At 42.6% G+C, this 12,461-nt stretch overlaps 1 protein-coding gene across 8 annotated transcripts in view; it reads right to left on the bottom strand.

The window, feature by feature from the left end:
• TSPAN4 (tetraspanin 4) overlaps window positions 1-12,461 on the bottom strand; it is a 708,534-nt gene that overhangs the window by 305,659 nt on the left and 390,414 nt on the right. For 6 of the 8 annotated variants that reach the window (XM_069740222.1, XM_069740224.1, XM_069740221.1 and 3 more), the window contains one exon: window positions 372-451. In XM_069740222.1, coding sequence (XP_069596323.1) covers window positions 372-434 — 63 coding nt within the window. In that variant the 5' untranslated portion in view covers window positions 435-451. Of the gene's footprint in view, window positions 1-371; window positions 812-913; window positions 1,330-12,461 lie in introns of those variants that run through there. The other 2 variants (XM_069740220.1, XM_069740219.1) reach the window with 2 other exon arrangements.

The following is a 12,461-nucleotide window of genomic DNA, read 5'->3' as shown; positions in this document are numbered from 1 at the left end:
TCCATCTCCAAGAAAATCGGATCACACTCTGATCAGACTCTAAACTTGGGTAAACTTAGGATTAGCGAAAGGGCCATAAAAACTTTCTGTGAAGTTCAGCCGGAAATGAAGATGACCCAGAACAGGTATATAGACTGGCAGGAGGTGAGGCATTGCTTACACATGTACTTTCTTCACTTTTATCTTAAAACAAGCAAATTTGGAGATTTAACCTCTAAATAGATAACTTAATTCACATCTCAATAAGAAATCGACATTTCAAGAAATACATAAATTATTTACAAGTAATTGGCAAATTATAATGCAGCGTAAATTAGCATTTAAGGAAATTTCAGAATCTCCTCCCATCCAATTTTTCCCCAGTAACTTACCCAAAAGAGGAGGTTGAAGACGAACATGAGATATTTCATACACTGCAGGCAGTTCTGTGCCATCCTGCACCTCTTCAGCTCTAGGAGGAAAATGAAGGAGAGATCCAGGTAAAACACCACGTACTTGTTGCCCTTTGGGGATGTGTACTTCGATTTTGTTGCTTTGGGACCAGGGTTGGTGTGAAACCCAAAGAAAGAGCCACCTGTAGATGCCCCAAACTGCCCCCCGTAGAGGCTGCTATAGCGTCGGAAGGCACCACCCTGGGGAAGAGAGTAGTCTTTGCTGTCCAGGGATGGACTGCGATGGTAAGTAGATTCATCCGTACTCGACCGTCTCATGGCGCAGGTGGGTGCACAAGTTTAGGGGGCAGGTTTGGGGAGGGATAAAACTGGCAGGTAAATGGGTTTATCCCCTTAAACTTAATTTGCAGGATCAATCCATCCAATGGCAAATATGTCCCATGGTCAAAAGAAGACGAACAGAGAAGAAGCACTTTTTTTTTTAAAGATAGAGTTAGGATTCAGAGTGCCTCTCTACCCACCAGTCTTCAGCAAAAGTGGCCATGCTAGCAGTTGCCCCAAGCAGAGAAAATCCCTAAACCAATGACTTAGGAACATCCCCTCTGGTGTCCTCCTCATGTCTGAATTCAGGAGAGCGGTGCAGCGGGTGCCTGGAAGGTGCAGGTGGCATGTCCCCGATGCCCTGCTGCAGCAGGCAGGACTAATCTGTTCTTCGCTCCCACAGTCCTGCCTGATCCTCTCTCGTCTGCGCACACACGGACTGAGCTTCATTCACACCGCTCTCATCTCTCAGTGATAATGCTTCACTCTCTCCATCTATCGCCCCCTCCCTTTTGACATTTTCCCGTCTCTCTCTCCGCTTTGCATGCACAGAAGCAGTTTCTATGTGGTCCACTCAGAAGCGGAGGAGAGCGACACGGGAAGAGCTTTCTCCTACAGGCTTATTTATGCATGCTCAGCACTCTCACTCTCTCAAGGATGCTTCCCCCTTCTCGACCAATCACAAATTTATCTCGGACCATCATCACAGTTTCTAGTAAGGGGTGAAAGAAACTGGTGAAGCTTTGCAGTTGACCCTCCACCCACCCAACGCATCCTTTCCTAGCAATTAATTGGTTAACAAATCAATAAGGAATCCTGAGCTGATAGAACATGAGCCAATCTTACTTGCAGGCTGTGTCCTAGCAAGAGCTTTCTATGACAATACTGTACACTTTGTGGATGAAGATGGAGACCCTGAGCACCAAGGTTCGGGCAATCTGGAATTAACAGTTATATTGATCTCTTCTGGCAGCATTATTACACCGGCCTGTAATTGCTGGGAACAACACGAATGTGTTCATGTCAGAGCAGAATGCATCCGATTCATTGATTCTGTGCACATATGATCAAATGAAAAGGACTTCGCTTTTCACCTTACCAATTAACACCTCTGTGTAAGGCAGCATTGTGCACGGCCTCAAGAAAATATATAGACATGATATTGCTCGCATAATGTGGTTTGCAAAAAGACATATGTCCGTCAAGCTCAGAAATGGAGAAAGGATGTGGATGAAAGCAAGCAGAAATGTTGTCGATTTGTCACATATTTGCATTGCAGCATATCACAACCCCTTCACCCCCATAAGACACTTTTCACCTTCCTGACCAGGCAAAATTTTACAATTCTGACCACTGTCACTTTATGAGGTCATAACTCTGGAACGCTTCAACGTATCCCATTGATTCTGAGAATGTTTTTTCATGACATATTGTACATCGTGAAATTCATAACATGTCTTCGCTATGACTTGCATCTATTTGTGAAAAAAACTCAGAAATTTTGTGAAAATTTTGCAATTTTCAAACTTTTAATTTTGATGTCACACAGTTATGTCACACAAAAAGTGAATGCATAACATTTACCACATTGTCTACCTTCAGCACAATTTTTGAAAACTAGATACGGTAGATATTTTTGTTAGGAAGTTAGAAGGATTAAAAGTTGACCAGCAACGAAATTTACAACGCCATTTTTTCCTAGGGACCACCTCACATTTGAAGTGACTGTCTATATGACAATACCCAAAAGTGACACCATTCTAAAACATTGCAATCCTCAAGGTGCTCAAAACCACATTCAAGAAGTTTATTAACCCTTTAGGTGCTTCATGAGAACTAAAGCAACATGGAAGGAAAAAATGAACATTTAAATTCATTTTCACAAAAATGTTACTTTTTTTACTATATATTTTATTTTTACAAGGGTAACAGGAGAATATGGAAACCAAAATTTATTGTACAATTTATCCTGAGAATGCAGATGCCCCACATGTGGGGAAAAAACTACTGTTTGGGCGCACAGAAGGGCTTGAAAGGGAAGGAGTGCCATTTAAATTTTTGAATGCAAAATTTGCTGGAGAAATTAGCGGAGGCCATACCACATTTGAAAAGACCCCGATGTGCCTAAACAGTGGAAACCCCCACAATTGACCCCATTTTGGAAGCTAGACGCCTCAAGGAAGTTCTTTTAGCCCCAATCTTTTTATTTTCACCAGGCCGACAGGAGAAAATGGACCCAAAAATGTGTTCTGCAATTTCTCCTGAGCACGACAATACCCCATATGTGACAGAAAATTACTGTTTGAGCGAACGGCAGGGCTCGAAAGAGAAAGAGCGCCATTTGACTTTTGGAGGTCAAAATTGGCTGGAATCACATTAGCAGATGTCATGTTGCATTTGTAGAGCACCTGATGTGTCTAAACAGTGGAAACCCCCCACAAATTAACCCATTTTGGAAACTAGACCCCTCCAGGAATGTATCTAGATGTGTGGTGAGCACCTTGAACCACCAGGTGCTTCACAGAAGTTTATAACGTAAGGCTTTGAACAAAGAAAAAAACTAATATTTTTCCCACAAAAATGTCTTTAGCCCCATTTTTTTTTTAATTTTACAAGGGTAACAGAAGAAAATGGACCCCCAAATCTGTTGGGAAATTTCTTCTGAGTATGCAGACATGCCATATGTGGGGGAAAACCATTGTTTGGGCGCACGTCAGGACTCAGAAGGAAAGGAGCGTCAGTTGAATTTTTGAATGCAAAATTTGCTGGAATAATTAGCGGCAACCCTGTCACGTTTTGGAGAGCCCTTGATGTGCCTAAACAGTGGAAACCCCCCACAAGTGGCACCATTTTGTAAACTAGACCCCTCAAGGAATTTATCTAGATGTGTGGAGAGCACCTTCAACCCACAGGTGCTTCACAGAATTTTAAAACACTGATGTATGAAAATGAGAAAAAAAATAGTTTTCCCACAAATATGCCGTTTTAGCCCCAAATGTTTTCATTTTCACAAGGATAGCAGGAGAAAATGGAGGTCAAAATGTGCTGTCCAATTACACCGGTACCTCATATGTGGTTGAAAACTCCTTTTGAGGTAGTACAATGCAAACTCAGGAGGGAAGAAGCACCATATTAAAATTCAGATTTTCCTGGACTTGTTTGAAGGTGCCATGTCACATTGGCAAAGTCCATGAGGTGCCAGAACTGCTGAACCCCCAATAAGTGACCCCATTTTACAAACTACACCTCTCAGTTAACTTCTCTAGGGGTGCAGTGATCATTTTGACGCCACAAATGTGTCACTGAATTTTATACCATTGGGCAGTGAAGAAAATATTATGACATTTTCACCACCAAAATGTAGTTTTAGCCCCAGATTTTACATTTCACACTGGAAAATGGGTAAAAATGAGTAGAAAAGAGTAGAAAAACTAAGAGATCCAGAAAAGGGTCCAATAACAGCATGCAGTTATTAATATAAGCAGATTTTAATGAACTTTAAATAAAGAAAAAAATGTATTGGACCCTTTGCTGAACCTCTCCATTTTTGTATGGTGGACCTTTGCAATACTACTGGATCATCTGTGCAACAGGGTGTCCATCTATCCACAGGTGAGCTGATTGTTTTGTGGTCCCTGATGGGTCTTAACATTGCTTTCACTATGTCCATATGCAGAACCTCGAAAAACTAAAATAGAAGAATCCCCTCTCAAGTGACCGCATTCTGGAAATTATACCCCTTTGGGAATTTATCTACAGGTGTAGTGATGATTTTGACTCCTTAGGTGTTTTCTAGAAACAATCAGCAGTGGATATTGCTGAGCGAAAATTGCAAGCTGCCATTGTTGTGCCCAGTACGTTGTAGTCACCAGTACGTTGTAGTGCCCAGTACGTGGTAGTACCCAGCTCATGGTTCTGTAGAAACATGGCGGTAGGCGCACTACTATCAATAATGTCTAAGCATCTAAATATGTCAAAATGGGGTGCAAAACCTAGTTTGTATAAGAATATAGCACATAAAAAAAAAAAACTCGACTAATAATGGTATATACATCCACAAATTAGAAAATAGAAAAAAACTTTATTGCACCTCAAACAACACAAGATTAAAAACATCTAAAACACATATAGGTGATAACAAAAAAAACAAACACCCCCAATTCTATAGATCATGAAATTTCACCATGAAGCAAAATATGTGAGCTGGCTAATAGACGACACATTTAGGATAAAAAATTAGCTGGTCTGTAACCAGTATGGGTAACAGCAACCTCAGGATCTCAATGCGTATTAATGCCGAACCGCAGTGCACATGAATCGGAATATAACCATCACAGTAGTATGTCTAGTAAAAACATAAATACATGGGATTTGCATACATCAAACATCAGGCATAGTGTACCAAATGATAGGAAGACATGCAATGAACCATGGGCTATATACACAAAACCTTCATCACATATATAAGTGGAAGCTAGTAAATCCCCATGTGTAATATGCCTAATGGGAATAGAGAGACCTGAGTTATCTCACTGCCTAAAGAGAGCAGAGAACAAAGGTAAATATACAATCTGATAAGTAGAGACCTGGTGATCAAAGAGGTTGTAGGAAGGCTTAATAGCCTAAAAAATGCAGGCAGTTATGGCCATGCACAAAATATCAGCTCAGAAGAAGCTCATGTGGAAAGGAAAGTATGTAAATGGAGTCCCAATGGACCAGAGGGGGTGAGGTATGGACCCCACGCGTACCGCCGCCAGAGGCAGTTGTATATTTACCTTCGTTCTCTGCTCTCTTTAGGCAGTGAGATAACTCAGGTCTCTCTGTTCCCATTAGGCATATTAAACATGGGGATTTACTAGCTTCCACTTATGTATGTGATGAAGGTTTTGTGTATATAGCCTATGGTTCACTGCATGTTTTCTTATCATTAGACACAATATAATGATACTGTATATGCCTGGAATTTGATGTATGTATTTTATGTTTTTGCTAGACATACTACTGTGATGGTTATATTCCGATTCATGTGCACTGCAGTTCGGCATTAATACACATTGAGATCCTGAGGTTGCTGTTACCCATACAGGTTACAGACCAGCTATATTTTATCCTAAATGTGTCGTCTATTAGCCAGCTCACATATTTTGCTTCATGGTGGTATTTCATGATCTATAGAATTGGGGGTGTTTGTTTTTTTGTTATCACCTATACGTGTTTTAAATGTTTTAATCTTGTGTTGTTTGAGGTGCAATAAAGGTTTTTTTCTATTTTTCTAATTTGTGGATGTGCATACCATTATTAGTCTAGTCTTTTTTCTTTTGATGTGCAGCTCATGCTTCTGGAGACATGCATAAGGGCTCCTTCTCACTTGCGTGAAATACGGCCGAATCTCGCAAGTTAAAACCCGGCTCTGCCGCTGGCACTTGGGAGCGGAGCGTGCAGCTCCATGTATTGCTGTGCGGCCGCACGCTCCGCTCTGGAGTGCTGGCGGCAGAGCTGGGTTTTAACCTGCGAGACTCAGCCTTATTTCACGCAAGTGAGAAGGAGCCCTTAGGCGGACACTCATCGCTACAGAAATGCCAAACATGTGGACGCTAAATGTGGTTTAGACAAACCGAGACTCAGAAGCGAGGGGGCATTTTGATTTAGGAGCATAGAATTTGCTGGATTTCTTTTGGGGGGTGAGGAGCCATAGCTCTTTCCCAAAGCCTTCGTACGACCAGAAAAGAGAAAGCCACCATATTTCCGTTAACAGATGATGGACCTAAGTGACTTGCTTTTTGTGGTTTTAGTTAAAGCTTTTAATGGTAACATTTTATATAATGTTTGGGTTCACATTTATCCTGCGCTCAATGCTGAGCACTTACTTTGGGGCTTCCATCTAAATCTCGGAGTGACGTGAATCAGATGAAACCCCAGAAGGATCCATTTACTAAAATCAGGCGGCAGAGTTACTCTGGACCCAATCTTAACTCTGTTTAGTGATGTTCTTTTCAGAAGTGCACAAAACTGTGGCCGACGGCACTTTTATGCACACCTAAAAAGATGAATACCGCCAGACCAAAAGCCAGACGGCATCCACTGTACCTCCATCTGCCTCAATATAGGGAATCCTCCGCCAGAGGTTCCATCTGAATCACGTATTTCAGAGATTTACAAGCAAACCCTGGTGTGAGCGCTTTATATCCCTGAGAAACTGCCTCCATAGATTATTGTAAATGTAAAGCAGCGTTACCAGTGTGAGACATGTGGATCAGGAGAGCAGACTGTCAGTCATCATATGTCTCACACTGGTGACGCCACTTTCATTTATAATAAGCTCTGGAGGCAGATTCTCAGGAAGATCTATATCTAGCCCATAGATCTTATCAGATCGTTTAAATACCAAGAAAAACATTAATTTCTATGGAAGTTGTCTCTTCAGAGAGGAAGAGGACTAGAACTCTAGTGCCACCTATTGGAAGTGGCAATCCTAAGAGTCAATGTCGACCCTTTAACGAGCCTTGTCACATGACTTAGGATAATAACCAAATCAGAATCTCAATTTGCAGACACTGTGTTTCTGGGTACTGCCCCTCGTCAGTGCAAAGTGGAGATCTGGTTTGGCTGTGTGAGTGGGGTCTTACCAGGATCCAAGAAGTATCATTTCTCCTTGCGGAGAGTGTCATTATTAAATTAAAGGGAACCTGTCACCCCCAAAATTAAAGGGGAGCTAAGCCGACCAGCATCAGGGGCTTATTCTGTAATGCTGTAGATAAGCCCCCGATGTATCCTGAAAGATGAGAAAAAGAGGTTAGATTATACTCACCCAGGGGCGGTCCCGATACGATGGGCGTTGCGGTCTGGTCCAGGGCCTCCCATCTTCTTACGATCACGTCCTCTTCTTGTCTTCACGCTGTGGCTCCGGCGCAGGCGTACTTTGTCTGCCCTGTTGAGGGCAGAGCAAAGTACTGCAGTGCGCAGGGAAAGGTCAGAGAGGCCCGGCGCGTGTGCACTGCAGTACTTTGCTCTGTCTTCAACAGGGCATACAAAGTATGCCTGCGCCGGAGCCACAGCATGAAGACAAGAAGAGGACGTCATCCTATGAAGATGGGAGGCCCCGGACTGCGATACCCATTGGACCGCACTGCAGCAGGACCGCCCCTGGGTGAGTATAATCTAACCTCTTTTTCTAAACTTTCAGGATGCATCGGGGGGGGGCTTATCTACAGCATTACAGAATGCTGTAGATAAGCCCCTGATGCTGGAGGGCTTAGCTCACCTTTGATTTTGGGGGTGACAGGTTCCCTTTAATGTAAATTGACCACTACAGATATCTCTTGTTTGCTGTGTTTTGACCATCCTTTACTTTGACTTCCACAGAGAGATCAAGAGAAAGCAGCGGTCACACAAGAGTAGTGTGCCTTTTCTATTTGTACATTTTTTCAATAAATTCTCATTTGAATTCATCCTTTAAAACATCAAAAATGTCCAATTAGGATTACACAAATTTAGGCCATTTTAATCATACAGTTCATTTCACCAAGAAAACGTGTTTTTTTTTTGTTTGTTTTTTTAGTTTTGCAGGCTGACTTCATTAATTATTCCTTTTTGGAGTGAAATTAAACTTTATTTAGCAGCATTAGTATGTGTGGATAACCACGGCAAAGGTACGCTGGATTAGTAAAGTTTGTAAATATTTTATTCTTTACACTTGTTCAAAAAGAAACATCTTTGAACAGATATCATTGCAAATACCCATTATACACAGTTAGGCGGCGTTCAAACAGCTGGATCAAAAAACGGGCAAGTCACGTCCACAACAGCAGGCGCGATTGGCTCGGAGAGCTGCTCCGGGTCATCATCTGTATTTTGGACGGAGCAGGAGCTGCCTTATATTCTATGCACTATTCTGATTTGTGCAACAGACCAAAATAGTGCATCGGTCCTTGTGGAAAAACACCCGAGTGGAGTAGCACATTGGCTTTTCTTCTGACAGAGTCAGTCCGAGGAAAAAGTTACAGCATGCCCGATTTGGATCGGATCACACACGGCCATGCAAGTTAATAACTCAGTGAAAAAAAGGGACTGCACTTGGATGACATCTGAGTGCAGTCTGATTTTCACAGGCTGACAGAACGTAGAAGATGGTGAAAATTTGGTGAGCAAGACACACAAACTACTTTCATCAACGCATTTGTAGCTGGGTCCAAAACAACAACCATGCTGAACCTTTATATTTTGCTCCCTTCTAATAACAAAACTAAACATTAAACCCTCTAGAATAACAGCATTGCTTGCAAATATTATTTGTAGCAATGGCAGCACATAAAGTAGGAGTTCTTACCAACTTCTAACATAGTAATTGAAAGCACATACTCTGATCCTCTGTAACATCCCTATTGCAGAGCCTGAGGGTGCAGTACACGGGGATCATTGCTCTGAAGTCCCCTGACTACCAGCATCATGCATGGTGCCCCTCAGGTCCTATTCTAGGCATAGTACCGGGTATCACTTTTGCCCGGAGTGCTTCCTTAATTATTTGAACACCTATGCCTAGGAGGTGACCTGAATATAATAATGTTTATATAATACGATTAAAGATTGTTTCTCCGTTCCACTAGGAATGTAATAAAATACTGAGAAGCGGAACAGAAATCCATTGCTTCATAGTAAGTCATATATTTTTTTTCAGGAGTCTGGGAAGGCTTAGCCTCAGAACAAAGCAGTTGCTTTTTTTTGTAAACAGCAAATCAAGAGAAAAAGCAAAGAAATGGCTGAATAAAATGGTTAACTTGGCGTTAGCGGACGGCTTATGGTGGTCACCATTGATTTCAGCAGGAAACATTGCAAATATGGATAGTCTGATAATGGACATTGAAGGCATGATACTGGGATATATACAAGACCAGTAATGTCTGGTCATCAGCTACATGACTAGTTTGACAACCGGTCACTAGAATAAAGTGTCCATCTTATATTCTACTGAAGGCCACATACTCAGCAGAATATAGAAAGCCAAGCAACTCAGCCTAAAAAAAAAACCAATGCCGAGCCAACAGGAGACTACATGGCATGGCTCTTACCTGGCGGCACTGCAAGTCCCACCAATATGGCCCATGATACTTACTGGGTGCCAGACAGTTCAGCAGTGGTGCTGTCCACATTGTGTGAAGTGGTGTCTCTCACGACCAATGTCAGATCGGGCAGGAGAGTATGTCTGCACAACCCCATTAATCGGGCAGGAGAGTATGTCTACACAACCCCATTAATCGGGCAGGAGAGTATGTCTGCACAACCCCTTTAATCGGACAGGAGAGTATGTCTACACAACCCCATTAATCGGACAGGAGAGTATGTCTACACAACCCCTTTAATCGGGCAGGAGAGTATGTCTACACAACCCCATTAATCGGGCAGGAGAGTATGTCTGCACAACCCCTTTAATCGGACAGGAGAGTATGTCTACACAACCCCATTAATCGGACAGGAGAGTATGTCTGCACAACCCCATTAATCGGGCAGGAGAGTATGTCTACACAACCCCATTAATCGGACAGGAGAGTATGTCTGCACAACCCCATTAATCGGGCAGGAGAGTATGTCTACACAACCCCATTAATCGGGCAGGAGAGTATGTCTGTACAACCCCTTTAATCGGGCAGGAGAGTATGTCTACACAACCCCATTAATCGGGCAGGAGAGTATGTCTACACAACCCCATTAATCGGGCAGGAGAGTATGTCTGCACAACCCCATTAATCGGGCAGGAGAGTATGTCTACACAACCCCATTAATCGGGCAGGAGAGTATGTCTACACAACCCCATTAATCGGGCAGGAGAGTATGTCTGTACAACCCCTTTAATCGGGCAGGAGAGTATGTCTACACAACCCCATTAATCGGGCAGGAGAGTATGTCTACACAACCCCATTAATCGGGCAGGAGAGTATGTCTGCACAACCCCATTAATCGGGCAGGAGAGTATGTCTGTACAACCCCATTAATCGGGCAGGAGAGTATGTCTGCACAACCCCTTTAATCGGACAGGAGAGTATGTCTACACAACCCCATTAATCGGGCAGGAGAGTATGTCTACACAACCCCATTAATCGGGCAGGAGAGTATGTCTGCACAACCCCTTTAATCGGACAGGAGAGTATGTCTACACAACCCCATTAATCGGGCAGGAGAGTATGTCTACACAACCCCATTAATCGGGCAGGAGAGTATGTCTGCACAACCCCTTTAATCGGACAGGAGAGTATGTCTACACAACCCCATTAATCGGGCAGGAGAGTATGTCTGTACAACCCCTTTAATCGGGCAGGAGAGTATGTCTGTACAACCCCTTTAATCGGACAGGAGAGTATGTCTACACAACCCCTTTAATCGGGCAGGAGAGTATGTCTGCACAACCCCTTTAAGTAGAAAGAAGGCTGACATTCAGCACCTTGGAGAGCGCCGCTGCTGGAATATTCCGCATCCTCATACAGTGCTGGCAGGGTTGCTTTATTTTTGTCTTTCTCTCTCTGAACAGCTTCTAAAACTGAACAGATGTTTCTCCAAACACAGAACTTTATTTTTTGCATGATTGTATGTATCAATATAAATGAAGACATCATGTAAAGTGGTTTAACTCCATCTAAAGCACAATCCGACTCCATTCTGTAACGGATAGTTGTTTTTTTTTACATTTCATAATCCTTAAACATACATTGATCCCAGTAACTCATTCTGGTATTTCACATGGCCTCTAAATCCTAGTGAACAAGTAAAAAATGTTCACGTGTCCTCAGTCCAGACCAGGGGTCTCAAACTGCACTCCTCGGGGGCCGCAAACCATGCCTGCTTTCAAGATTTCCTTAGCATTGCACAAGTTGCTGTAATCATTATGTGTGTAGGTGATTAAATTATCACCTGTGCAATACAAGGAAATCCTGAAAACATGACCTGTTTGCGGCCCTTGAGGAATGCAGTTTGAGACCTCTGGTCCAGACAGATATTTGGATTCTACAAATAAAATGAACAATGCCAGGCAAGTGAATAGGATTTTGCAAAACTCTATTCAACCATTGCCTAAAATCTGTGTGACTTTTGGGGCAGGCTGTGGACTTTTCACACTTCATTTTTTTCCTTTGTTGTAGACAGTAGCATAGCTACCAGGATGCATAGGGGACATCTAGCCTGGGACCACTCACACAATGGAGCCCACTCACACAGTGGAGCCCACCAGATTGACTAGTTAAATAAATAAGGCAGCACACTGCAGCGCTAGAACATACAAACTTGAAATACGAAATTTGAACTGCATTACTGCACTAGAAATATGAAAAATGAGAGCGTTTAGCGCATAAAAATGGCCAATTTTATGTGTACCTGGTAGCCACTTTACGGCATCTCTCTTATACCAGGTCCTACGCTTGCCTTACCTCGCTGAGAATAAACGTCTACATCTGAATGGGTGCATGTGAAACCTCTTCCTAGACTAAAATTCTCTCTCTCTATGGAGGGGTATTGGACCTGCTGTAATTAAAACACCTGTGGCTAGAAGGCGGAGTGCACGATCAGAAGGCTAGAGAATACATTTCAAAAACCTGACCTGCACATCCAAACATAGACTAAGTGTGAACAGGTGCTGAACCTAGAATCGCCAAATCGTATATAGTTAAATAAATAAGGCAGCACACTGCAGCGCTAGAACATACAAACTTGAAATACGAAATTTGAACTGCATTACTGCACTAGAAATATGAAAAATGAGAGCGT

This window comes from Ranitomeya imitator, chromosome 9 (genome assembly GCF_032444005.1).
Source record: "Ranitomeya imitator isolate aRanImi1 chromosome 9, aRanImi1.pri, whole genome shotgun sequence".
NCBI classification, from domain to species: domain Eukaryota; kingdom Metazoa; phylum Chordata; class Amphibia; order Anura; family Dendrobatidae; genus Ranitomeya; species Ranitomeya imitator.
The sequence above is the reverse complement of the archived record's forward strand: the minus strand, read 5'-3'. Positions and strand labels throughout refer to the sequence as shown.